This window comes from Corapipo altera, unplaced genomic scaffold, assembly GCF_003945725.1.
Source record: "Corapipo altera isolate COAL_440 unplaced genomic scaffold, ASM394572v1 202, whole genome shotgun sequence".
In the NCBI taxonomy this organism is placed as follows: domain Eukaryota; kingdom Metazoa; phylum Chordata; class Aves; order Passeriformes; family Pipridae; genus Corapipo; species Corapipo altera.
The window spans coordinates 393,566-420,463 of NW_020884980.1; the positions used below are offsets into that span (position 1 = coordinate 393,566).

A 26,898-nucleotide genomic window follows, 5' to 3' on the forward strand; every position below is an offset into this window, starting at 1 on the left:
GGAAGCGGTTAGAAAGCAGTCACTTCCATTTTTATTGCAAGAAAGCCTGCACCCAGGCACCACTGGGCAAGGGCAAACAGTGCTGGCTTTTCTGGTCTGGGATCAGCAGTGACTTTTTATGATGAAGGCAAAGATCCTCTTCTAGCCCTCTTCTATCCTCTTCTGATAACAGCTAGAAAGAAGATAGTAAGCAGGGATGGTTAAAGCAGCCATCATCAGCCAACATCCACTGCAGAAATACCTGTGGTGAGTCCAACCAATGCTGAGTTGGTCACTGCACAGGGGTTAAGTTTCTTAACCTCACCTTGGACAGACTGTGCACTAAGGACTGCCTGTACCCTCTGGCCCCAGCACAGGATGGATCTGTGGATGCAGCTGCCTGAGGCCAAAGGGCCAGGGAGAATATACCAGCAGCTTTAATTTCAGGGAAAATATCTTCCCTGAATGGGTGATCAGGCACTGGCACAGGCTACCCAGGGTGGAGTCACCAACCCTGGAGGTGTTCAAAAGGTGTGTGAATGTGGCACGTGGAGACATGGGTTAGTGGTGAACATGACAGTGCTGGGCTAATGGTTGGACCCGATGATCTTAGAGGGCTTTTCATACCTGAACAATTCTGTGATGGTTCTTGCATAGCAAGAGGCAGAGCCCCTGACAGCCACGGCAGGTCCCACCTCTCCAGCCGAAGGACTGGCTGTGGCTCAGCAGAGGCAGCCAGAGGGCAGCAGTGCAGAGGCAGAATGCAGGTCTGCCCAGTGCTGCTCCTCCAGCTCACGCCCATGACAGAGCGTGGGCCTGTCCACTCTTGAAAGCTGTTCTGGGTTGTGCTTTCTGGCCTCAGAAATTCAGGAAGCTGCCACCATGCATTGCTGCTGCTGGGAGATGCTGTGTGATGCCTCTGAGTCCCCTTTGTCTCACTGCAGCCATAGGTCTGAGCCATGGAAGCTCACAGCACACCTGTTTTATCCCAGTTCCAGGCATCAGAAATACTCCTGTTAGCTCACGGTGGGGAAACCATGGTGCTCACGGCCACAGATGGCCCAGATCTGGAGGAAAAGCAACTGTGAGCTTTTTAGTTTATTTCCTTCTGCTGTCGGGGCTGAGGGGGGTCCCTAACTGCTGTGGGACCAGGGACACCTTTCCTGCCAGAGAGTCGAAGGATGGAGCCATGGAGCTTTTGACTCTGGAGGAGAAATCAAGGCAGCAACTGGTGCCACCAGAGCCTGGGATGCAGCACAAGCGTTGGGCTGCTTGCCTGTGAAAGCCATGCCTTGCCAGACAGCAGCTGTCTCCATCACCCAAGGCTGCTGAGCACCCTGTCCTGCTCCTTGCTGGCAGGGGCACAGGGTCGAGCCATGGGGCTGGCACCAGGGTGGTGTTTGTAGTGACCCTGAGTAAGGCACTGGGTCTGCCACCATGGGGAACAGCAGCAGATCACAGACATGGTGCCTGGTGGGCAGGTCACTGTGCAGTTCTGCACAGTCCACTGTCATTCTCTCCCCATACCTCACCTCTGTTTGTGGGGGGCATTTTGGGACAGGGTGGGTGCCTCTGTAATGCAGGATACAGCCACCACCTGCCTGTGGTGCTGGGGCCCAGGTCTGTGGCACCAGGAGAGGGTAGGAGGGATCTGTGCTGATGGCAAGAGGGGAAGAGAATGGGGAAGCACTGACAGAACACTCACAGGGGTGCAGAGAGGGGTGCAAAGCCAGTAAGCTCTGCTCTCAGCTAGGCCAGGCCATCCCTGCCCTGCCACACCACCAGCCAGCCTGGCATCACGACACTGCAGCAGATCCTGCTCCTGCTGGAGAACATGATATCTCCACCTCCTCTCACAGCCCCTCAGGCCTGTCCTGTTCCTGTGGGTCTCCTGAGCCTCTCCTCAGAAGCACTAGTGGGGATGCCTCAGCAGGCTTTGGGGTTGCTCCACTCTGGGGAGCTGGAGTCCAGCCAAAGGACCCCAGAGCCCTGGGGCAGCGGCCTGAAGCAGATGCCAGGCAGGGACCTGCTGCCCACACCAGCTGGGCAGGAGATGTCATGTGTGGGGCCATATCCTGCAGAACTGACTGGCTCTGGGGCTCTGACAGGACCCCCATGTCTGCCTTTTGCCCCATCCCTGCAAAGGGCTGGTTTACGTTTCTGTCATAGTCAGGGAAGGCTGAGCCTGTGAGGATCCAGGATGGACCCTGGAGAGGTCCAGATGGATCCTATCTCCCACGAAGAGCCAGGATGGATTCAAGCAGTGACAGCCACCCTGTGTGTCAGCATCCTCTCTGCTGCCTCTTCCCCAGTGATCAGACAGGCCCCAGGGGCTGGCACAGGCTGTCAGCTCAGACTCTGCCAATGGTCTCTTTTAACAACATGCAGCAAAGGAGGGCAAAGGTGATGTTTGTCAATGGAGAAAATATCTGTGTGTTTCCCTGGAGACCTGGTGGGATGGTCCCACCAGCCCTGGTACCCTCCAGGACACAGGGGAGGTTGGTGACAGGCAGAGAAGAAGCAGGAGAACTGGGCAGGGAGCAGATGAGTGGCAGCAGGAGCTGGGTGGAAACCACCAGGCAGGGTGACCTTACCTGTGTGCACCACTACAGACAGGCTCTGGGGGAGCAGGGATGGACTCCAGGCTGGAACAACACTGAAATTGCACACACAGGTGGGGTGCAGGGATGACAGTGTTGGAGACACTCACTCTGCATTCCCAGGAGATACAACAGGGATGTCACAGGCCACCCTGCCCTTGTCCCTGCCTTCAGCAGCATCCTGTAGAGTGCTGAGACATTCCTGACCCCCACAGCACCTACCAGAGCACACTGAGCCCAGCAATGCCCACTTCCCTGGCAGGGCAGCCTGTGGAGCCACTGGCCAGGCCTGTGAGGAGTGTCAGGCCGTGGGAAGGGTCTGTTAAGAATCACAGCCAGGCTGTGTATGCAGGTGGTATCCTTGTGCTGGGTGCAAGCACATGTTCAGGGATGCTTTTGGCCCAGAGGAGAAGGAATGGTGCTGTCTCCTGCTGCAGGTCTCCAGAAAAGGTCACAGCTGATCCTGGAGATTATCTTCTCTGACCTCTTCTTCTGCCAGGTGCCTCCTGGGTGGGGGTCTGCTCTGGGACCAGGCTCTGTACAGGCAAGTCCTCTGCCCAGAGGTGCTGGAAGGGCTCCTTAGAACACAGGAAACCACTCAACCAAAAAAAGCAGTGAAACATTCCCTTATTCTGTGATGTTTGTTGTTTTAGGCTCTCCTAGCTGAGCGACTCAAGCCAAACAGCAGCCAGGCTGATCCCACCGAGCCTTCAGGCTGTCCCTCTGGGCCCCACAGTCAGCCCAGCCCAGCTGCACTGCCCATGGGAGATGCAGGACAGCGTGGCTTTGCAGCCCAGATGACAAATGCACCGCTACTGAGAGCCCAGGAGGGGATGAGAAGGCTCAGAAGAGCTTGATGCATGCCTGTCACCAGCCTGCTCTCCCTCCCTCCCTCCCCTCCAGCAGCAGAGCACCTTTGCCTCCCAGCATGTGGATGGTAAACTGAGGCACAGCAGGTGTGTTCCAGCTCAGAGGTGAAAATAGCTTCTGCCAGTGCCTTGGGTAGGGACCAGCTCTCCAAGTCTGGCATCTGTGAAGGTCTCCAAGCCCCACAGACTCTCCATGCCCCCAAACCCTCAAACCAGGATGTTCAACTCAGTGGACACTTCATTGGGGACCCCTGGACAGACAAGGTTGAGCTCTGTGTCACTCTACAAGACCCAGTGAATGGTCCCACCATCCCAAGTCAAGCAGCAGAGGCCTTGGCTGAAGGGACAGACAAAACTGTCAGCAGGCAACAGTGGAGGAGGCTGATGCTGCATCCCTCTGCAAGCATCTCACCCCTGCTCCAGAACCGCAGCACCTGCCTGGTGAGGCCGAGCTCCTGCCAGCAAAGCCTTTGGCAATCGATGGCTGTAGGACCTGTGCCTGCAGCCAAGACATGTACCAAGCAGCAACTACTGCTGGATGGCTACAACAGTGCCCTGGGGAGCAGCCAGGCTGTGCCAACCCCAAACGTGCCTCTGCCTGGGGAGGGTGGCACTGGGGCTCCCTGCAGCTGGGCTGGGGGAGTAGAGCCCAGAGGAGTTCCCCCAACTGCTCCTGTGAAGAAGCAGAGTTGCTTCTGCTGGGGCTGGATGCAGAAAGCTGCAGGCACTGCTGACAGCGGACAAGACGGGCTCATGTTGTGTTTGGCTCCAGGAGCTGTGGGAAATGCCAGGGAGAAGCTGAGAAGCTGTATAAGCAGGCACTGCCAAGGCTGCAGCCATTCTGTGGGGACAGGAGCAGCCCTGGGTGCCACACAACAGCTCCCCGGGACTGCCATGGTGCAAAGACCTGTCCCCATGCCCTGGGACCCTCCAGCTATGGGGGTGGGCGTGGACAGGCTGTGCAAGCCTCAGTCCCGGGCTTGCAGATGGGTATGGTGATGGTGGTGTTGGCATTGCAGTGGCATTGGCATTGGCAGTGCTGCAGGCAGCAGTCTGCTCACAGGAGACGCCAGAGAGGGACAGCAGCCAGGCAGCAAGACGGGACAATGCCCTGCTGGCGACCTGATCTGCCGGGTCGATCTCCCTCCCATGCGGAGACATGGAGGATGGGCAGGCTTTGTGTTTACTCCTCCAAAAAAAGAGACCTTCCTCCTGAAAACAAAGCCTTTTGTGTGTAAATGAAGCCATCAGCAGGTTTGTTTTTATACAGGAAACTTTGAACCAGAGGCTGGGTCTGGTTTCGTTTTCAGGTGGGATTTTCAGCAGTATTCGGAAACTGAGCTGCTTTCCAAATTTGAAGGTTGGATTTTCACAGCACTGCTGAGCATGGCAGAAGTGCCCAGGGCTTCCTGTCACTGTCCCTCTCCCTGCTGTCTGCAGAGAGCTTTAGGCTGGCTGAGGCAGGGGGGACACCAGCAGTGACAGGTGCCTGTTTGCAGAAGGCTCTTGTCTGGTGGCTGAAATATGTGTGACCCTCCCTTGTGGGACCAGCTGCTACACATTCACCAGGGTGAGGATAAGAGCCATCCTGGACAAGCTCTTGGGATGCTCCTGAGCCAACACAGCAGCTCCTCTGAATCTCCTTGGATGTGGGACTGAGGAGTCAGGATGCTTTCACTTCAGGACGGTGCCTGGTCCAGTGGGGCTCAGGGCAGCAAAGCCTTAAACAATCACAGTTCACAGACACCTTCAAGGCTGGTGCACGTGCTGGATACCTGTGCTGGCTCCATCAGAGACCTGGGGCTCTCCCTGGCCCTCTGCAGCAGCAGCAGCAGCACGAGGGGCCCCTGGCACCCAGCTGAACCTGCAGCATGTGGGGCAAACCCCAGCGAGGTGCGGGGGGGTGTGAGCTGTGCTCAACCTGCAGTGTGGCAGGCAGCTCCTGGCCCCCAGGAGTGCAGACCTCTGCTCTCAAGGGGCCACAGGAGACATCCCTGTCATCCCTCCTCCCCAGCATCCTGCTGCTGAGAGCTGGGCGAGCCCAGGCGGGCCTTCCCGCCGGACCAGCCCAGACTTGAGCGTCAGGGCCGTGCTCGAGCAGAGCAAACGGCAAGTGGGAGCGTGTCAAGTTGCCATCGCATGCGCCAGGCGCACGGGGACGGGCTGTGGACCACGCCGGGGACACCCACCAGCTGAGGTACCGCTCCCATTCCTTGTCCCCCTCCCTCTTCCCAGATGCGCCGTCAAAGCCGGGATGTGTGCGGCAAGGAAAGGAGCGCGGACCCTCCCGTGCCCTGGCACAGCGCGGGCAAACCCGATGCCACAACCCCGGGAGGGCGGCAGGGGATGGGCAGCCCTTGAGTGTGGCTGTGCCAGGAGCAGAGTCTGGCACTCCACAGCTGTGCCTGCACGGGGGTATCTCATGCCTGGGCTCTCCAGCGTGGTGAAGCATGAGTGAGCACTGGGAGCTGCTTCATAGCGACTTCTTGGCTCTGTGATTGTGGCATCCTGGCACCACCAGCCACCTTTGCTGGCACCGCATCACAGGGTGGGAGCAGAGCCCCACAGGGTTCCACAGGCTGTTGACGATGGGGTGGGTGATTTTGGGACCATCCAGGTGCTGCCCCAGCACTACTTGCAGTAGGTCTGGGGCAGGCACTGTCCAGGCTGCTCTCAGCCCTCCCCACTGAGTGCCTCTTGCCTGGCCAGGGGAAGAGAAGCCCTGAGCCTGCTCAGCCCCAAGGGCGGCACCCGCGCCCCGGGGGTGCAGAGCAGGTCTGCCCGGCTCTGCCGGCTTTGGGCGTGCCCGAGTCACCGCAGCCCTGCGCTTCCCAGCTCTGCAGGCGCCTGGCTCGCACCCACAGGCATCCCGGGCTCAGCTGCCAGGGCTTCAGCAGCGAGCAGGGGGAAGCGAAGAGCATCACCCAAGAGACGGTGACAGAGTCACTGCTGCCACTCCTGGCTGTCCCCAGCCCAGACAGTGTGGCTGTGCAGGCAGAGGGGTGACATCCCCGACTGCCTGCCCACCCTCCCCCCCTGCAACAAAATGGGAAGAGCTCCAAGGTCTGGAAGCGTGGGGCAGGAGGCAGCAGCAGTGCTGGCAGGGCTTCACGTGGGAATGATTAAACGTTTGCAAGAAGGAGCATCCCAGTGCTCTAGGCTTTAGGGCTGGAGAACTACAGCGTGTGAACCTTGCAGAGACAGAAGTCCCAGCAGCACCTGCATCCTCTGCAGGCTTTGCCCTGGGAGCAGCCTGTTCCCCTTGTTCCTCACTCTCAGCCCCAGGCAGCACTAGGCACCTCAGAGGTGGCAGAGGGGAGAAATCATGACCTGGGGCAGTTCACAGTGCTGATGGACACCAGGAGATACCAAGGGAGAGGGACTGAAAGGATGTTGTTGTTGGGCTGAGGCAGGACAGGAGCCCCAGAGCTGCTCCCAGCCCAATCCCAGTGGCACCAGTGCCCCATATCATGGGAACCCTGGGCACAAGTTGTCACGGGGTGCCAGATTGGATGCACAGGGTCCTGCCCAAGGACGGATGGCAGAGCTCCCATGGGGCTGCACATCCAGACAGGGGTAGAGGCTCCTCTGTGCAGTGATTGCATTGCTCACAGCACCAGGTCATGGCTGTACCCTGAGTGACAGGTTGAGTCCCTCTGGGAGTGTCCTTACCCACATGCTGTCCTCCAGCAGGGACCCTGCAAGGCTCTGCCCATGCCCAGCCCTGGGAGCATCACTTGCCGATGTCACCTCGCCAGACCTTGTGGCACAACTGGGACCCTTGGATGCCACAGGCACGCACTCTGCTGCCCACTCTGCCCACCCTCACCCCAGCAAGTGCTTCCTAGGGAGGCATCCAGTTCCACCAGGCATGTGGGGCCATGCTCAAGCCCAGGAGATGCCTCAGTGGGGACAAGCCCAGTGCTGCCAGTTCTGAGCACCTGGACAGGAGGCCAATGCATGGAGTGCCAAGGGGGTGGACCCTTATCTGCTTTGGAGTTGGAACTGCCCAGGAGGACAACCTGGAGCCTTTGCCTGGCAGGGCCTTTGCACTGTGGCTGTTGTCCCTTAGCATAAACAACACCTGACACCACAGTTGTCAGGGGTCCCCTTTCCCGTCTCTGCTCCTGGATGATCCCTCCAGGGCATGGGGCAAGGATGATCTCCCATGCTGGGGCTCTGCCCCTTGCCAGAGGTGGTGGCTTGACTGCACAGTGCCATGGTCTCCTCACAGCTCCCAGCTCTGGCCAGCCAAGCTCTCCAGTCCCTGCAGTCGGCGGGACGTCCCCACCCCCCTGCGCCTTGTGGTAGCATTCGCTGCTTCGCGGAAAATGTGATGACTCGGCAGCCTCTGAGTTTCCAGGCCTGGTTCCAGCTGCTGGGTGGAGAAACCTTCTGCAGTCGTCTTTGGGTTTGGCACAGCTGAAGGCTACACTGTTGGGGGGACCGAAGGGGAGATCTGGCATCCCCAGCTCAAGGAGGACTCTCTCTCTCTCTTGCTGTCCCTAGCTGTGGTGTCACGGTGTCACTGGGGTGGCCGTGGCGAGGGCAGTGCTGGCATGGGATGAGCAGCTTCTGTCCCCCATGGAGGCTGCCAAGTGCTGTGGCACCAGGGATGGGGCCTGGGTTTGGCTCCCAGCAGTGCTTTGGGCTGTTTCCACTGCAGGCACAACCCAAACTCCCTGAGCTCAGGGAGCACAGCCACTGGGATCCAAGGTTAAATAAGTGGGGCTAGTTTGGAGGTGTGTTCCCATGGCAGGGGCGTGACAGCTCAGTGTGCCCTGTGACGGGTCACCAGCAGCATGCAGAGGCTGAGAAACCTGCTGGGACACCTCCTGGTCCATGCTCAGAGGCCAATCCCATCCTGGTGGGCAGCAAGGCATCTCCCAAGCCCATCCTCATGCCAAGTGGGGGGTCACCTCTCCTCCTGGATGGGGAGATGTGGGGCAGTGGCACAGCATGGCAGCAGGATCCAAGGGGACAGAGACACTGTGCTTCAGGAATCCCTGCTTGGCTGCCCAGCCCAGAGACCAGGGAGAGTAGAACAGACCCTTTGCTCCCTGGCCAAGCCAGTGTCTGGAGAAACTGCCTCAGTGGGGAAGCTGTGCCCCCACGCAAGGCTGTGACAGTAGAGGTTGGTTTCCAACAAGCTCTGGAGATGCCACATCCCACCATTGTGACTCCATCAGAGTGGCTGGAGGTAGAGATGGCCAGCTTTGCAGACAGGCTGGTGCAGGGACACCGAGGCTGTGCCCAGGCAGGTGCAGTGAGTACACAAGGGCTCAGCTTCTCCCCAGCTGGGCAGGGCAGGCACAACCCAGCTGGAGTTTCCCAGGACTCCAGTGACTGGGTTTGCCCTCTTGCTGGCCTGGGGCTGCTCTTTGGTGTGCTTTGAAGCTAGAGGAGCCCCACCTTGATGCTGTAGCCTGGAAAAACCTCCCGTCTGTGCCACTACTGAATGGGAAGTGGCCTTTGACACTGGGGCATGCAACACCTCTTCGCAGGGTTTTCCTTGATAATCAAGGGTCCCTCCTGCCCCATGCCCCTGAATCACAATTCCCAGAGTACTAAGGCCCTCCATCCTCACCTCCAACCCCTGCTTCATCAGCCAGGGACTCCTCCAGTTCAGCTCTGCCATCACCTGCCATGCTCCAGGGACACCACATGATCCCCAGCCTTCACTGCCTGCACTGCCTCTGCCCCAACCATCCTCCAGGTGACCCTCCAGGCTGCTCATGGCAGCAAACAGCTCCATGCTCCCCATCCAAAGTGGGATCACCTCTGCTGACAGCCTCTACCCTGCCATGCACCCCTGTGGGGACATCCACCAAAAGCCTCTTTGCGAATGTGTTTTGGGGACCAGCCAGCTGTAACCTCCTCAATCCCATTCTGGGCCCCTGGGTAAACCTGGCAAGCCCTCGCTGCAGCGGGGAGCTCCAGCCTCCTCCCAGCTGGCTGCAGCCACCCAGCTCTGGAAAGGGGCCTTTAAAAACAGTCCCCAGCCCACTGGAGACAACAGCAGCCAACTCCAAACCTCCCCTCGCCTGGGTCCTGGAGGGGGACTCCCTCCCCACTCATCTCAGTGGCTGGAGGACGTCGCCCCCAGTGCCCCTGAGCACCCACCTTGCACTCAGCTCCCTGTCACGCCAGTGTCTGGCAGCAGGGATGGGTGTCTCCAGAGCTGGCTGTGCACTGGTTCATGGGTCAGCCCCATCACCCCAGCTGCTGGTGGACCTCAGTCCCAAATGCTTATTTCTGAGAGGAAACCCCAGGGACTTCCAAGAGCCAGAGCTCTTTCCCGCAGGCATCCATCCATGGGAGAGGTGCACCCGTGGCATTTTTTGCATTCAGCCCTTGGGGCTCCTGGCATTAAGGGTTAAAAATCCTGCGTATGCTGGAGCCAAGGCATCACATTCTGCTGCCTCCATGATCTCTGTGTCTCTCACTGCTGAGCTGAGCTGCAGGGCCAGGGTTCTTTTACCCTCAGCCTGCTCCAGGCAGGGGACTGGACCTCTGCAGAGACGTGACTGTGACCACGGACCCGAACTCCTGGCACCAGTCCCATTTGGCCAGGACCTGGGAAATTAACTGTCACCCATGCAAAGTGAAGGGGCCTCATGCTCTCTAGGCCCTTTCCAGCTGGGTCTATCAGCCTGGGGCCTGCCAGAAGGATTGGAGGATGGACCTGGGGTTGGAGATGGGTCCTAGACCAGGTTCCTTGCGTCCCACTTGCTTCTCAATTGTGTGCAAGAGCTGAGGCTTTCCATGTCTTTGTCCAGGCACTGTGGGTTGCTCTGTCTATCACAGATCCCACTTGACAAACCTCTGAGTTTTTTGGCGAGGGATTCTGCTGTTCCAAAGAGCAGATGGGGGATGTGACCCACCCTGACAGCTTGGTGGTTCAGAGCAATGAGCAGAGTTTGAATAGCCCCTGTTGGTGGCCGTGCTGGCTACTGTGACAGACTCCCACGGCCACAAAGGCTGCACTGGCTTCCGGACTGATGCATCACTGAACCTCTTCCAGCACTGTCCCAGATCTCCAGCGCTGATGTGAAGCCAATGGCATCTCTGCTCTGAATCAGAACTGGCATCCTGCCATGCATTGCACAGACACTGCACAGCACCGCACAGCACAGCCCTGCCCGCAGCAGGGCAGGCACAGACTGCTCCCCACAGCAACCCCCCAAAGTACAGTGCCTACACAGCCCGGGCACAGGGCACGGCTCACCCCAGCCACCCCCTTAGATGGCCAAAGAGTGGTCCAGGCGTCTCTGTGCTCGCGGGATGCAGGGCCCAGGACCCCACAGTGTGCACCCCCTGTCCCAGCCTGCAGGCCGCTGTGTTAAGGGCATCGCACAGAGACACCCCCCAGTCCCTGCCCCTCGACGTACCCAAACCCCCGTTCCACAGCCGCAACTGCGCAGGAATTGATGCACACAGAGCTGAAAGCGCGAGCACAGAGCGAGCCCAGGGTGCACAGCACGGCCACACTCGTGCCCTCGCTCCCTCCAGCATCGCAGCCCGGGGATGCGCCCTCCTCCCCTCCCTCCCCGCGCCGGGGGCTGGTTCGGGAGCTCCCTCCCAGCCCGGAGCCGCCGTCAGTCCCGTCCTGTCTCCTCCCCTGCCGCTCCTCCCGCTCCAGCTCCCCCAGCTCTGCCGAGCTCCTGCTGATGCCAGAGCGGGCTCCAGCCCCGCAGAGCCCCCGCGAGCCCCCCCGCCCCAGCCCCCCGGCCGGCAGCTCTGCCCGCAGCCCGCACCCGCCCGAGAGTCACCGCAGAGGGACACGGACCCGCGGGGACAACAACAAATGCGCCCGGCGAGAGGCAGCCGCCCCCGCCGGGCTCCTCCCGGGCCGGAGGCGAGCTCTGCCCCTGCCCAGGGACAGCGGGCCCGGCCGAGGTGCCACGCTCTGCCTGGTCCCCAGTGATGTCATCTTGTCACCCGCGCTCGGAAAGCATGTGGGGACGCGGCTCCTGGCTGCCGTGGGAGAAGGGGCTGGCTGGGGACAGCCGCTGCTAAGAAGCTTGACCCCACCCCCGCCGACTTGTCATCCCTCTCATCTGCAGCCACCCAGGTCCCCATGAGGCCACCGCTGCTGCCGCTGCTGGTGCTGTTGGTGCCGCGGCTCCCGGGGACCCCGGCAGAGGTAAGCGCTTGGCTGCCCCAGCCCCTCTGGCTCCGCAGCTCTCGGGTCCCAGCTCGCGAGGGGCTCAGCACAGCCCTGCCCCGCCGGGGGCACCGTTCTGGGCTCCTCTCACCGGTGCAGCTGCGCCACATCAGCGGCGTTCGCGGTCCCGCTGCCCCCCCGCTGCCCCCCTGGCCGCAGCGCCTGGGACCGCAGCGTGTCCCCGCTGCCATGGCTGCGCGGCTCCTCGCCCGGGAATGGCCCGGCTGCTGTCCCGGGGGTCCCCCGGCCCTTTGTTCTCCTCTCCCAAAAGCCCCGCAGTCCGTGGGGAGCCAGGACGAGCCTGCCCGTGGAGCCGAGGGGAAGGAACGCCAGGAAGACGATGGCTTTTTGCGGGACAAGGAGTGGGCAGAGACATTTCCTTTAACACGGGGGGAACTGACGCCAACCCAAAGCAGGGCACACCCTGCTGGGAGCAGGCTGCGAGCAGACGGGTGTCCCCGCTGCTGGGGGAGAGTACTGGGGGCTCCGGGAGCTCTGTGCAGCCCGCGGGGGTCTGGGGTCCCTCCATCCTCCCCCCATGGTGGTGGGAAGGAGGTGTGCCTGTACAGGGAATGAGATTGCCAGGGCCTGTCCAGAGCTCACTCCCTCCCTCTCCAGACCTCCGTGTGCCCTGGCTGGTTTGGTGGGGTCTTCACCTGTGGGCATGGCCTGTTGGTCTGCAGCCCCAGGCCCCACACAAAAGGCAAGGGCAGCTCACAAGCTGTATCTGTTGAGTCTGTCTCCCTGCCTTGGCTAGGGGAGGCAGGGTGACAAGTAACACAAGCTCTCCTGGGGAAAGGGGTCCCAGCCCACAGATGCCATGTCAGGGTGGGACCTCTGCCTGGCCAGCCTGACCCCTGGCCTGGCACAGGACACCTCTCCCAGGCACTGGTCTCAGCTCAGCCCCCCTCCCTTTGCCCCTCTCTCACTTGACACCTTCAATCCCCCAGGGTGAGGGATGCAACCGGACAGCACAGGCATGGCTGGAGGGACAGGACACACGTGGTGACAGAGGTGAGTCCCAGGCTGAGGAAAGAGGAATGGTCTTTGTGCCTGGAGCAGTGAGATGAGCAGATATGCTGGGCCAGGACTCTTGAAGTTGAGAGTAGCTTTGTAAATACTCTGCTTTAGGCTTACTACAGGCTGCAGATCATGGCCAGGGAAGGGGAAGAGTCAGCCCGATCCCCCTCCAGCAACCAGCCATATGGGGGGCACTGTGAGAGATGGACAAGGCTCCAAGCTCTCTCCTTCCACAGAGCATCAGGTGGGTTCAACAACAGCACAGACATAGGTGCCCTGCTCAGAGCCCCTGCAGTTGCCCAGGCAGGATCATAGTCCATAAGGCAGCTCCTGTGGGCCTGGAGCCAGTGCGGTACCCACATGGCACCAGCCTGTGCCAGTGAGAACTCTCCTAGATGAACCACAGGCACCTGTCAGGGCACAAGGTGTACCTGGGTGAGGCTGTCTGTGATGTGGTTAGTGGAGCTTACCTGTGGAGTCAGGGGCCTTGGGGCCACAGGGTGCCTCTTGCCCATTCTAGGTACATTTGTGCTGCAGATGTGAGGAAGGTGACAGAGGGAGGCAGGCAATGAGTCTGGTGGAAACTCAGGAGAAGCAGAGAAATGTGGGTGGAGAATTCATACCTTCATAAATAAGATAAGAAAGAGCCCGCAGTGACAAACGATCCCTGCTTGAACTCCACAGGGCAGGGCACAGTCCTGTGGGCTGCCTGAGAGAGGAGGTCAGATGTGCCCTGTGCTCTGGGTGTCTGCTGACAGGGAGGGGAGCCCAGGGCAGCTGGCCCAGGTATAGATACCTGACCCATGGGCACCCAGCTACATTCAACTAACCCTTCCTGAGCAGTCTGATCCTAAATCTGTGCTTGAACTGCTCAGGGATGGCGCTGAAAAGGCCTTTCCCAGGGGCACTACCTGCTCCTATTTGTGTTCATCTTTGCCCTCGCCTGGTGAGTGAAGCTCTCAGCATTGCAGCAGGCTCCAAACCACAGGATTGCATGGAAGAGAAGTGGAACATAGTTCTGGAAGTGTTCAGATCAGTGGGAAGGACACACACAACTCCTGAACTGTGCCAAAGGTGCCCCTGCCCCGGGCTCACCCCACACTGCTCCTCCCTGACTGTGTAAAGGCCACCCCTGGGGCGACCTCTGGGGCAGTCACTGTGCTTGGTTCGAGCTTTCTTGCTGCACCAGACCCCATGTAAACCTGTCACAACATGTTGCACACCATAAATTTTAAGTGCTAATTATTGCACAAATGTCGTATTAGCACTTAGAGCTGTTCTGTCATTTTCCAAAGGCTGAGAGCAGTAGAGAGTTCATGGATGTGGCACTTGGGGACTTGGCAATGCTGGGGAAACGCTTAGAGGGCTTTTCCAACCTTTGGAAAAGTGATTCTGTGACTTACAGCTAGGCTGGGGATGGGGGTGCCTGAAAATCTGCTAGAGGCAGACATGGAGCCGTTTCCATCTTGCCCCCTTACTGGCCACTGTCTTACTTCTCCGTGGACACAGAGCCCTTCAACATCTTTTTTGGGGGCTCAAGCCAACTGAGGTGGCAAGCAGTAGATAATACCCAGCCAGGGAACTTCTCTGCCTTAAATCAGGGCTCTCTGGACAAAACACACGATGAACTGAAGCCTTCTGGTCTTTCTCCAATGGAGCAGATGCTCCACACTTCAGAGCATCTCTTTCACATCTCCCTTTGACCTTGGTCCATGGAGGTTTCTGAGCATTCTTGTGTTTTCCCAAAGGCTGTTCAGAGCCCTCGGTGTCAGGGGGCCTGATCAAAGCAGGACAGCATCCATGGTGGTGGCTGGTGCCCGTTGTACCCCAGTGAGGGTGGGTGGGCTGGGAGCTGGCTCTGCAGGCTCCCTGTTGACAGTTTTGGATTTGCCTCTACAGGCACCCTCCTGAACGTCAGCGTGAGTGACCATGGCCGGTCAGACTCCCTCCTTGTGTCCTGGGATGAGCCAGAGGAAGGTGCCAAGGGATATTCGCTCGCCCTCTCCTCCCTGGGGTCAGGCAGGCAACTGCAGAATGGGTCTGCTGGGCCCAACACCACCAGCTTCTGGTTCCACGAGCTGACCCCTGGCACACGCTACGAGATCGAGGTGACAGCCACGCTGGCCTGCATGGAGACTATCAGCCAGACCATCACAGCTCAGACAAGTAAGGACTCTACAGGGACTGCAGAGGGTCTCAGGGCTCCTGCCAATACCACTGTGCTGCTTTGGAGGGTGCCGAGCCCAGATCTGTTTGGAGTCCCACTAGTTCATGGGGAGGTTGGGCTTTTTCTCACTTCCACGAGAACTAGGGTCCTTTTGTGGTCCCCAGAGTCCCAGGGGTCATTCCCTCATCCTTGTGGAGGAAGGGTCCTGTCCCTGCACCTTGCATGGGCAGGGTTTATGCTGTGATTTCTCCTGGAATAATGTAGCTAATGATGAGCCAGCCCATAATGTGGCCTGCAGAGAGCTGAGGTGTGGAAAATGTCATGCCTGGAGGTCTAGAAAGGGCTGTGAGGAAGGAGCATCTGCTCTACAATTTTAGCACATCTCCATCATTTACAACTCACCCCTCAAGTCTTGCTCTGCACCCTCCCTGGCTGATTCCAAGGACTGGGGAAGGGAACAGGGCTGGTGGCTCAACAGCTCAGGTGAGGATAGCAGCCCTTGCCTGCACCTCTCCAGAAGATCCTTGAGTAAAGCAGTGCAGGTAAAGGTGGAAAACCTAGAAAAGGAGGGTAGAGCTGAAGGAGATTGGACAGCGGAAGGGCTGGTGTCAGGCAACAGTGGAAGGAGCAGGAGCTGGTTCTCATGGGAAGGCAGGTGGCAGGACCCACAGGGCCAGCAGGAACAGAGGACCTGTTAGCAGATGAGCTCCCAGGTAAGCAATGATGGCTTCACTGTGTGTGTTGTCCCTGACTAAGCCTCCCTGCTCAATTCAAAGTAACTGCTGAGACTGATCCAGAGGGGATGGTGCACCCCACACCACCCATGGGAGGTTGGTGAGAGGTCAGGGAGGTGATAGGGCTGTGCTTGGGGGATCCTTGCTGGAGTCCTGCTGCTATGGAAGACAGGCCGAGAGAGCTGGGGTTGTTCAGCCTAGATAGGAGAAGGCTCCAGGGTGACCTTAAGTCCCTTCTAGTAGCTAAAGGGAACTTTAAAATAGAGAGAGGGACTTTTTACATGGGCATATAGTGGCAGGACAAGAGGGAACAGTTTTAAACTGACAGAGAAGAGGTTTAGGTTAGATGTTAAAAAGAAATTGTTCACTGTGGGAGTGGTGAGGCCCTGGCACAAGTTGCTGTGGTTGCCCCATCCCTGGAAGTGTCCAAGGCAAGGCTGGATGGGGCTTGGAGCCACCTATTCTAGTGGAAGGTGTCCCTGCTCATGGCAGGAGGAGGCTGGAACGAGCTGAGCTTTAAGGTCCCTTCCAACCCAAACCATTCCACAATCCTCTGATCGCATCCTGCGGAGCTGGCTGCCAGGACCTCACCAGGCAAAGGCCAACGTTCCACCAAGCCCGTGAGACAACTCGCCAGGTCAGGCACTCCCAGGCAGCCAGCCAACACTGTCTTGTGCCATGTCATGTGTGATGCAGGTCCGTCACCCGTCCACAACCTGAGCCTGAGCAGTGGCGGGAGCTCGGCCTCGCTGAGGGCGGCCTGGACGCACGGCCCGGGGCAGCGCGAGGGCTACGGCCTGGCCCTGTACCACAGCGACTCCCAGGCGCTGGTGAGGAACGTGTCCCTCCCGCCCAGCGCCTCCACCTTCCTGTTCAACGGGTTGCTGGCCGGCAGCGAGTACGCCTTGAAGGTCAGCACGCTGACTGGGTCCAGCCAGGCCAGCACCAGTGTCCACCAGTGGACAGGTAGGGAGCGATGGGTGTGCCTGCCCCAAGGGGGAAGGGGTGGGAGAAAGGCAGGAGGCACGCAGAGCATGTGCTTGCTGGGCTCGCAGAGGTGGGGAGGAGGCTTGTGTAGGATGGCAGCAGCTGAGTGTGTTCCATGTCCCTGCTGTGAGCCCAGTGTCTGGGCCAAGGGGAAAACTTCACACCTTGGGCCTGCCTTGCAGTGCCCACAGCTTGGGTTTGTGTGTTCCCGAGGGAGAGGGGCAGTCTGGTGGATCCTGGATCTCTTGGCTAGCGAGAGCTGCAGGAATGCTGCATTGCCCAGGCTGCCACCCCCTCAGCCCTGCAGCCTGAAAGAGCATGACAGCATGGAAGGACCTCAAGAGCCCCCCAGCGAACCTGGGAGGGGACATGAGAGGGACATCCCTCAGCCGACCCCTGCCAGACCTTCAGCCCCCATGCCATAGAGAGCAGCTGTGGTCATAGTGGGCCCCGGGGAGAGAGGAGGGTCCAGGGAGGCCCAGCTCCATTGCTGAACTTCGCTGCCTCCTGCTCTTCCCCTCAGCTCCCTCCATCCCCACCCAGCTGAGGCTCAGCCCGGGCTCCAGCACCAGCCTCGTCGCCTCCTGGGCAGGGGCTGCGGGGGCTGCCTGGCTGCACCTTGAGCTCCGCAACCTCCTCACCCAGACAGTCACCACGACCCTGTCAGCCAGGAGGGGCCTCACCAGCTACACCTTCCAGCACCTCCACCCCGGCACCCAGTACTGGCTGGGGCTCAGCGCCACAGCCGGGCCCTACACTGTAGTGGGACCCAATGCCACTGCCTGGACATGTGAGTATGATGGCCAGGGATGGGGGAGGACCTTGGTGGCCCCGGCTTTCTCCCTGTCTCTGGTCCAGCCTCTGAATCCAAAGGTCTCCTGCCAGAGCCCTGGGTGCACAGGGTGATTCTGCTTGGACTTGGCCTAAAGCAACTCCAGGACCCAGCTCTGGGATGCTGCTGTCCTGGGGCCAGTGAATCCCTGCAGCAGGCGGATTCCCAACGCTGGCCTGCTTTTCTCCCTGGGCTGCAGTGGGATCAGCCTGTGGTCCCTCCCCAGGAGCAGATCCCACTGGTGTTCAATACAGCTGAGCCTGGGCTCTCATTGCCTCAGGGCTGTACAAGGGCTGCAGAAAAAATGAGGCAAGAGGACAGCAGTTGAGCTAGTTTGAACTGGAGGCTTCTGGAGGGCCTTATAAAAGAGCAAGAAAGACTTTTTACATGGGCAGACAGTGATAGGGTTTGAGGGGAATGATTTTAAACTAAAATAGGAGAGATTTAGATTAGATGTTAGGAAGGCATTCTTCCCTGTGAGGGTGGCGAGGCCCTGGCACAGGTTGCCCAGAGAAGCTGTGGCTGCCCTGTCCCTGTAAGTGTTCAAGGCCAGGTTGGACAGGGCTTAGAGCCATCTAGTCTAGTGGCAGCCCTCCCAGACCCTGCTATTGCACCATTCCCCCATCCTCCTCCTGGCTCTGTCCTCAGGCTGACAAGGGCCCTGAGAGAGGGGGACTTCCACCACCACAGCCCTGGTTTGTTGCCAGCACCACGTCCATAGCACTGCAAACAGTTCCATTCCCAGACTTGCTAACCCAGATGTTCCCAAGAGAACCAGGGGGGAAATGGAGAGGGCAAGCCCAGCCTCCTGGGCAGAGCAGATTCACACCAAACGCCGAGGAAGCGCTGGCCCTCAAATGATGGAGGTGCCAAGCTGCAGACTCAGAGCTGCTGTGGCCAGTGACTCATCCTGGCCCTGGTGAGACAGGGGTCAGGTGTACCCTGGGAGGACCTGGGTGCCCCCAGGTGTCAAGACTCAGCTTCTTCCTGCTTCACCTGGGAAGCTGGAGCCTGCTCCTTGCTGACTCTGCAGCTGGGATTTTGGAAGGCCTCTGCAGCTGGTTTTCTTCTGCTGTTAAGTGAAGCTGGTTCTTGCTGTTGCTGTCTGCAGCTCTGACCTGCTCCACTGAACAAAATTCCCCTGTGCCAGACACATGAGCCAGGGGCATCTGGCCAGGAGTTCAGTCCAGGCCGGTTCCTGAGAATATCAGCAAGCTCGTGGTGGGATGAGAGTGGAGTGGAGCGGACTTTTAGGAATTTCCCAGAAGGTTTGCCAGCTTTGTCTGGACTCTGCTAGTCCAGGAATGCTTGTGCTGGGGAGTGGAGACGGCATGCTCCAAAAAGATGTCTAAGGCTGGACATAACCCTGCAGGGAATGAGGCTCAGGGTTGTGTGGGGTACAGAGCACCCCATAATCCTGATGCACACAATCCCATTCCCTTCCAGACCCCTTGAGCCCTGGCAATGTGACCCTGAGTAGTGCAGAGGAGCAGAGCTCCTTGCAGGCTCGCTGGAGCATCCCAGTGGGACACAGGGACTTCTACCTGGTGATGCTGCGAGAGGGAGAGGATGGTGTTGTGACGAGGAACATCTCTGTCGGCGGGGACAATGGTCACGTCACCTTCCATGGGCTGAGCCCTGGGAAGCAGTACTCTGTCCAGGTGATGGTGGTGGCAGGGCCATACCAGGCATCAGCCTTCAGCACAGCAGCTTGGACAGGTGAGCAGAAAGCCCATGCAAGTCCCTTGAGGCCATTCCTGCTGCCTGATGGAGGGGGGCTGGGGATGAGCAGGGGGATTGTGGCAGGGACAGGGCTGTGACCTGTGGCACCTGGTCTTAAGAGTAGGTTGTAGGTCAGAGCGGCAAAATCTGTCTCCCCACAGTTCCTGGTGAGGGTGGGCTCAGAGATCCTGGGCAGGCTTGTGCCAGCAAGTTTCAGGCAAAAGTCAGGACCAGATCCTGCTCAGTAGCCTCTGGACTCAGTGCTTGGCAGGTTTCAGGCAGCTTCCCCTCTTCCCCTTACTGCAGCTGGGTGGGTGGGCAGAGAAGCACCACCAGTCCCCCCAGAGCAGCATCTACCTGCGCCCAGTCCTTCCTGGGTGACTTGTGGAGCCACGGTTGGTGCTATCCCAGAGCTGACACCCTGGGAAGGAACAATTGGAGCTGTGCACAGTATGGGGAGGCATCCACCATGGTGTTGGGGGCACTAAGAGCTCTTCCTGCAGCCACGGCTGCCCCCGTATGGGATGGAGACAGCTGCAGTGTCACAGAATCACAGAACTGTTAGAGCTGGAAGGGATCTCTGGAGATCATCTAGTCCAACTCACCTGCCAAGACCGGGTCACCTAGGGCAATCTGAAAAGCAAAAAAAAAAAAAAAATCTCGTGAAAGCAACCTGCCTGCCTGATGCACTGCCCTGTGCTGGCGTGTCCTTGTCCCTTGCAGAGCCACTAGCACCATCTGGCGTGCGCCTGTCCAGCCAGGGCAGCCCCCACAGTCTGCTGGCCAGCTGGGAGGAGGCGATGGGGGAGGGCTATCTGCTGGCCCTCAGCCCTGCCGAGCACCCCGTGAAGAACAGCTCGTTGCTCAGGGGCGTCACCAGCTTCACCTACGAGGGCCTCTACCCTGGCACCCTCTACACCTTTGAGGTCAGCACCGTGGCTGGCCCCTACACATCCTCACCCCAGTGCGTCTCCAACTGGACATGTGAGTTCCACAGCCCCGGGTTCCCACCGGATCTTGCCCTTCCCCATGATGTTGTGCCTCAGGGCACGTGACAGCGAGTGTCTTCTGCAGCTCCATCCAATAACCGGGCAAAAGGCTCAGGAGGAGGCAGAGCTGCTGCTGGATGTGTCTGACCCTGCTCTGTTTCCCAGTCACCAGGCACAAGGGTCAGCAGAGCCCAGTGCCCTCCTCCCCCTTCTCCTTGGTCTATCCTCTCCTGGCACTGCTCAGGCTACCTCTGCCTTGAGCCACCTCTCCACCACCCACCACCTCGTCCAGCACCAGAACAGTCCTCTCTCTGTGCCACTTTGAACTCTGTGCTGGCCCAGTTCCTGCCAAACAGGTGTCAGCACGGGTGACGGTGGTCAAAACACCTGGATGTGGGTTTTCCCAGGGAAAGGGCTTCACTTTGGGGTTTCACTTCTGCCAGGTGACTCTGGACCTTTCCTTTCCTAGACCCTTTGCCCCCGGAGCAGCTGACCCTCAGCAATGGGGGCCACAGCACCTCTCTACAAGCCTCTTGGAGAGCAGCTTCCTCTGGCAGCACTGGCTACACAGGGACCCTCCTGGAAACCAAGTCCCAGGAGAGCATCAGGAATGTGACTTTGGGGAATGACTGGACGAATGTGACCTTGGAGGACCTTGTCCCCGGGCGACAGTACACACTGGAGGTGGCTGCTGTGGCTGGACCTTACAGATCCCCTGTGCAATCAGCCACAGACTGGACATGTGAGTGTGACAGTCCTTCCTCACCCTACTGCAAATTTCAACCATGTTCTGTCCGTGAGAGCAGAACCCAGCACAGGAGCAGAGGGTGACCCATGTGTGGGGAGATGGGGAACCTGGGACAGGGGTGCATAGCCAGACAGAGTGAGAGGACAACTGGAGCTGCATTGAGCCACGTTGGACCTAAAAGGGTCTGCAGTGCAGGAGGAACCCATCACTGAACAGAAAACATTTCCAAATGTCACCCAGGGGGAATGGGGGGACCTGCTCCCCTGTTTGCTGCGGAGCAGGAGCTCTGGTTGTTCTGGGGTTTGATGTGCCAGGGCTGATTCCTGACCTAACCCCACCAGGTGCAGGCAGTGGAGCAGGACAAGTGTGTGCAGCTCCAACTCCACGCCACAACCACCTCTCACTGCCTGGGTGTCTCTCTTCTCTCAGACCCCCTGGCTCCGGCTGGCGTGACCCTGACCAACACTCGGCGCCCACTGGGGCTCTCAGCCTTCTGGGACAAGGCTGCTGGTGATGTGGACCAGTTCCACCTCCAGCTCTACAGCAAGAGCCATGCAGCACAGAGGAACATCTCAGTGGGGCCAAACACCCACAACTTCACATTCCTGGGGCTGTCCCCTGGCACTCAGTACTTCCTGAAGGTGACCGTCCTCAGTGGCCCATACAGATCCTCATCACACTTTGCCACTGAGTGGACATGTGAGTGAGAAGCATCCCCAGTCTCCTGCAGGGATGGGACATCCTGGCACTGCGTGCAAGAGTAGCAGTGACAGGGACTTGTCTGGGTGGAGGGAGGGCTCCATTGGGACGTGCAGGCTCCCTGTTTTGGGAATCAGAGCACGTCACAGGCTGTGTGGTGGCTGTTGGGCCCCAAAAGACCCTTCTCCCCAGCTTAGGTTTTCCCCAGTCAAGCTGGGGATCTTAAGGCCAGCCAGGGACTGGTGGAGAGGGATGTGAGAGAGGAAGCACAGAGACCCGTATGGGCTTGCTGCTCCCTGTCCATGGAGCAAAGCAGCCCAATGGGAGCTGAGTGCTGTCAGCACTTACCTGCTAACAGCACCCTGGGGACATGCACAGGCAGGTTGCCTTTCTCCCAGGAGAAGAGGAGAGCTGGCATTCAGCTGCCACCACTCCTCCTTTAGCCCTGTGCAGAGATGCAGGCTGTGCCCTGGCTTCTCCAGGTGGCTCATCCACCAATTCATTGATTTCATGCTGTGCTTTCCTCCAGATCCGCTGTCTCTGGCTAATGTGAGCGTACAGCCTGGCCGGGGACCCCAGGAGCTGCACGTGAGCTGGGTGGAGTCCGGCGGTGGCAGAGACCACTTGGTACAGCTCTCGGTGGCTGAGTCCCTGTCCGTCATCAGGAACGTGTCTGTGCCCCGTGGAGTCACCCAGCTCGACCTGGAGGGGCTGGTGCCAGGGTCCCGGTACCGCGTGGAGATCATTTCTCAGGCTGGGCCTCACCGCATCTCCTCTCAGACTGCCATTGGCTACACCGGTAGGAACACAGCTCCCCTGTTCCCATCCCCTCTCCACCTCTGGCACCCAGCCTGGCTCTGACCTGGCGAGGGGCTCGGGACCACAAGGAGGGTCCCAGGGCTGTTCTGCAGGAGAGTTCTGAGACTGTGTCCCTGCAACCCCACCGGAGCCTGTCTCCTACTCAGGGTGCTGGGGTCTTTTGTGGGACCTCTCATCCTGAACCCAGCAGCTCAGTGGGTCATACTGTGAGCCACTGGGACAAGGGGGACTCAGGCCGTGGTGGTGGTGCACTGTTGTCACCTGGGACACAGGGAGCAGTTTTGACCCGGGAGCAGCCTGCTGCTCTCAGCAGCCTCAGATAGTGTGCTGGATGCCCACAGTCCTTCAGCTCCCAGCTTCATTCCCAACCTAGAGTCAGTCCTGACCACCCCAGGTTTGTCCCCAGTGACCCTGTTTCTCTCCCACAGTCCCACTGCCTCCTCGCTCCCTATCTGCCAGCCCTGTCAGCACTGCCTGGGCTCTGGCTGTGCACTGGGAGACTGCTCCTGGGCAGAGGGATGGATACCTGCTCAGTGTGCTTGAGGAGGGCTCTTCTGCACCACCAAGGAACCTGGAAGCAGGGAAAGACAGCACCAATGTCACTGTGCCACAGCTGGAACCAGGAACATGCTACCTTGTTGGCATCTGGGCAGTGGCTGGACCCTACCGCTCCCTCCCCAGGAATGTCACCAGCTGCACAGGTCAGCATGCATGACACCCAGGGGTGATGGGGGTAGAAGCACTGTGATGAGCTCTGGAATGGGATGGGATCAATGCTGGCACCCAAAGAGGGGAGGGGAAGGAAGGGAGGGGAGGAGAGGAAGGCACCTTGGCCTGGTTCCTGGTGAAACTGACCTGTAGTCATGTCCTGTGTCTCACAGCCTCTTTGTACCGACATGTCTGCTTGTTCAGAACTGGATCTTTTTCTCTCCAAGTGATGTGTCTGTTTTTCCTCACAGTTCCTGCAGCCCCGACAAACCTGAGCCTTACAAACCCAGGCAGTTCCTCAGAGCTTTACACATCCTGGAATAAGCCCCCCGGCAGGAGGGACCACTACCGCATTACCCTGTATGGCCTCAGCACCCAGAGCAGGGTTCAGGTCCAGACCTTGAGTCCAGATGCCCAGAACATCACCTGGACTCACCTGGAGGCAGGCAGCAGGTTTGCTGTGCAGGTCACTGCTGTGAAAGGCTCGTTAGAAGCCTCTTCCATCAACGTCACCCAATGGACACGTGAGTCTGATTGTCTGGGTTGGGCATAGTGCTCCAGTGTGCCTCAGAGCTCCCCTCCCCCTGAGCCTTGCAGAGCACCCACCGCCACCTGCCCCATCCCAAACCATCCCTGCTGTGTCCCAGAGCCTCCACCTGAGCTTTCCAGAGCATGCAATGCCACCTTCCCCATCCCAAGCCATTCACACTGTGCCCACAGCTTCTATGTAATGGTGCCACCTTTCTGCTCACTGTCCTCACTCCATCCTTGACACGGAGCCAATCCCCCCCACCCCCCTCAGAGGCTCAGGGCATCTCCACTGTCATGTCCAGCTGCAGATCCCAAGGATGCTGCGCTCAGAGCCATGTGCCCTGCCTGCCTGTTTGTGCCCAGGCTCCTATTCAGAGGATCTCTGGGCTGACTGTCTCCCTGTTGCTTTCCAGATCCCTTGGCCCCTGTCAACCTCACCCTGGGCAGCCCCTCGGCCTGGGTGCTGTTGGCCTCCTGGGCAGCAGCAGGGCGAGGGGCAGAAGGCTTCGTGGTGGATGTCTATGACACAGCCTCTGGCACTCACATCGGGCACACGGTGCTGGGAGGCAATGCCAGGAGTCACATCTTCAGGAGCCTGAGCCCTGGCACCCTCTACAGCGTGACAGTGAGAGCCACAGCTGGGCCCTTCCACGCCAGCGCCCCCAACCTCACCCACTGCACACGTGAGTGTGATGCTCTCCTTGCAGCCAGGTGTCCTTCACCAGACCTTTCCTTCCCAGTTTGGTCAGAGGCTATACTGGTGCAGCCCCCCCGCTTTCCTCTCCCACCCACACAAGCACCCAGTGCTTATTCCCTGCCTGGATGCATCATGAGGAGCCTGTGCATGATCCTGTGCCACCCCCACCCCTGGTAGCCACCCACAGCGACCCACAGTCTCAGGGAGGAGGCAGCTGCCACAGAGTCAAGGGCACAGCCAGCCCATGGGACCTCACAGAGCTGACCCAGCTCCTGCAGCACAGGCTTGGCACAGACATGGAGCATCTCCTATCCCTCAGCTCAGATGTGGCCCTTGGCAGTGACTTGTGCTTCCTCCCCAGGTCCACTGCCCCCGACTGCCGTGCGCCTGCTGAGCACGGGACACCCCGACAGGCTGAGCGCGGCCTGGGGCACCGCGGCCGGGGGGAGAGAGGGGTACACACTGACCCTGTTCCACACACGGCTGGGCACCGTGGCAGCCACAGCCTCACTCAGGAGAGACACCCACAACTTCACCTTCACGGGACTGGCCCCAGGACACGAATACTCCCTGGAAGCCAGTGCCACAGCTGGACTGTACCAGGCAGCAGCACCCAAAATCAGCGGCTGGACACGTGAGTGACCGGAGCAGTACCCTCTGCAGAGGGGTGGGAGATGTCACACCACTGTGCAGTCCTGGAGAGGGCTGGGATGTTCACTGGGGACCTGGTGCCTTTGGAGATGTGCACACACACATGCACAGGGGTGACACACAGCAGTTGGTGCAGGGGCACACTGTTACCCTCACAGCATGTGGATGTTCACCTGAAGGCTTGCACAAGCTGATGATGTAGGCTTGACATGCTGATGACACACAGGGCTGCCCAGCTGTGTCCCCTGCCCGTGCTGACCCATCTCCCCATGTACAGGAACACAGGAGTGTACAGGTGACCTGTACACTCCCTGTGTACAGGAGACTCAATGAGTCTCCAGCAGGTAGAAACCACGTTACCATAAAGGTTCATGAAATGAATCAGTGTAGTACAAGAGGCCATTCCACAGTCCTCCCAGGAGAATGGGTTTTTGCTCTGGAGATGAGCTAATCCAGCACTTCTACCCATCTAGAAAAATTTTAGGGCTGGGCAGAGTACAGAGGCTGTGCCAGCACTGCCTGGGCCCTGCACTCCAGCTGGGTGCAGAGCATACGTGTGCAAGGGTGAAGGCATTCCCACTGGGCTGTGGGGATGAGGGTGACCTGGGTGAGGAAGGGTTGACATGTGAGGGACCAGCAAGGGTGAGCATCATTAAAGCTAGGTGGGATGGGGACAGAAAAAAGAGGATGAAGAGGCATGTGCCAGAGGGGATCTATGAGTCCTTGCCCTCGGGGACCACCTGTCCAGCTACACGATGTCCCATCGAGTGTCTGTTTCCTCCTGCCCGGGGTGCAGTCCCTGACCTCAGGTCTGATGCTCCCCAGGTCCACTGCCCCCAGCTGCCGTGCGCCTGCTGAGCACGGGACACCCCGACGGGCTGAGCGCGGCCTGGGGCGCCACGGCCGGGGGGAGAGAGGGGTACACACTGACCCTGTTCCACGCACGGCTGGGCACCGTGGCAGCCACAGCCTCGCTTGGGAGAGATGCCCACAACTTCACCTTCACGGGACTGGCCCCAGGAAGCAAATACGTGCTGGAGGTGGCGTCCATGGCTGGGTCCTTCAGGACACCCGCAGGGAATGTCAGCAACTGGACATGTGAGTACCCTTTTGGGGGGCACGGGTGCCTCGCTGGGTAGTCATGAAAGCTCATGGCAAAGAACACTGACCTTTGTGGCAGCCCCCAAGCCCTGCCTGGGGCATGTCAGTGCCATGGCACTGAGCAGAGCTCTGCCCACCCTCATCACCAGCTCCACCAGCCTGGGGGAAGGCAGCTGGAGCTCCAGAGCCATGCTTCAGGGGAGAGCCACAAAGAAGGGAGCATCAGATGGGGCATTCACCTTCCCCACTCCTGTAGCTGGCTGTGTGTTGCCTCCTCAGCCCTTCTCAGCCTGATCAGGCAGGCACAGAGAAGCCTGCAGAAGCTTTGAGCTGCCTCCAGGCTGGTGGGTGCAGCCACACAGCCGAGGCTAAATGCCCTGTCCAGTGTGGCACATCCCTCCTGATGGCACTGCCAAGAGACCCAGGCAATGTCCTCAGGCCCTTTGTTGATGTGTCTCTCCTGTCTCTCCAGACCCCTTGGCACCCCGTAACGTGTACATGACGAACCAGGGGTATCCCAACAGGCTGAGCGCGTCCTGGCGAGCTGAACCCCAAGGACAAGACAGTTACAGGCTCCTCCTGTATCATTCAGGATCAGGTGTTTTGGCAGCCAATGTCTCTGTCGGGAAAGGCACCAGCAAGTTCACCTTCTCTGGCCTGGCTCCAGGACACAAATACCTGCTGGAGGTGGTGTCTGTGGCAGGGCCCTACACAGCATCCGCGGGGAACATCAGTGACTGGACAAGTAAGTGCCAGAGCTGCAGGTCCTGCATCATGCACGAGGCTCAGCCTTCCCAGCTGGGTGGGCTCAGCACCTGGAGTGGGAAGGGGCAGGGACATGGCCAGGACAGCTGCCTGGGAGCTGTAGGATCAGAGAA

The 26,898-nt window shown here is 59.3% G+C and overlaps 1 protein-coding gene across 3 annotated transcripts in view; it reads left to right on the forward strand.

Annotated features, from left to right (window-relative positions):
- Positions 1-5,620: 5,620 nt before the first annotated feature.
- LOC113957902 (receptor-type tyrosine-protein phosphatase V-like) overlaps positions 5,621-26,898 on the forward strand; it is a 39,587-nt gene continuing 18,309 nt past the window's right edge. The window contains exons 1-17 of one of the 3 annotated variants that reach the window (XM_027665764.1): positions 5,621-5,645; positions 11,515-11,594; positions 12,566-12,629; positions 14,535-14,801; positions 16,233-16,502; positions 17,047-17,313; positions 18,802-19,074; positions 19,801-20,061; positions 20,536-20,808; positions 21,244-21,513; positions 22,043-22,312; positions 22,761-23,033; positions 23,292-23,564; positions 23,985-24,254; positions 24,630-24,902; positions 25,745-26,017; positions 26,493-26,765. In XM_027665764.1, the coding sequence (XP_027521565.1) occupies positions 11,529-11,594; positions 12,566-12,629; positions 14,535-14,801; positions 16,233-16,502; positions 17,047-17,313; positions 18,802-19,074; positions 19,801-20,061; positions 20,536-20,808; positions 21,244-21,513; positions 22,043-22,312; positions 22,761-23,033; positions 23,292-23,564; positions 23,985-24,254; positions 24,630-24,902; positions 25,745-26,017; positions 26,493-26,765 (3,916 nt within the window). In that variant the 5' untranslated portion in view covers positions 5,621-5,645; positions 11,515-11,528. Of the gene's footprint in view, positions 5,646-11,185; positions 11,595-12,565; positions 12,630-14,534; positions 14,802-16,232; positions 16,503-17,046; positions 17,314-18,801; positions 19,075-19,800; positions 20,062-20,535; positions 20,809-21,243; positions 21,514-22,042; positions 22,313-22,760; positions 23,034-23,291; positions 23,565-23,984; positions 24,255-24,629; positions 24,903-25,744; positions 26,018-26,492; positions 26,766-26,898 lie in introns of those variants that run through there. The other 2 variants (XM_027665766.1, XM_027665765.1) reach the window with 2 other exon arrangements.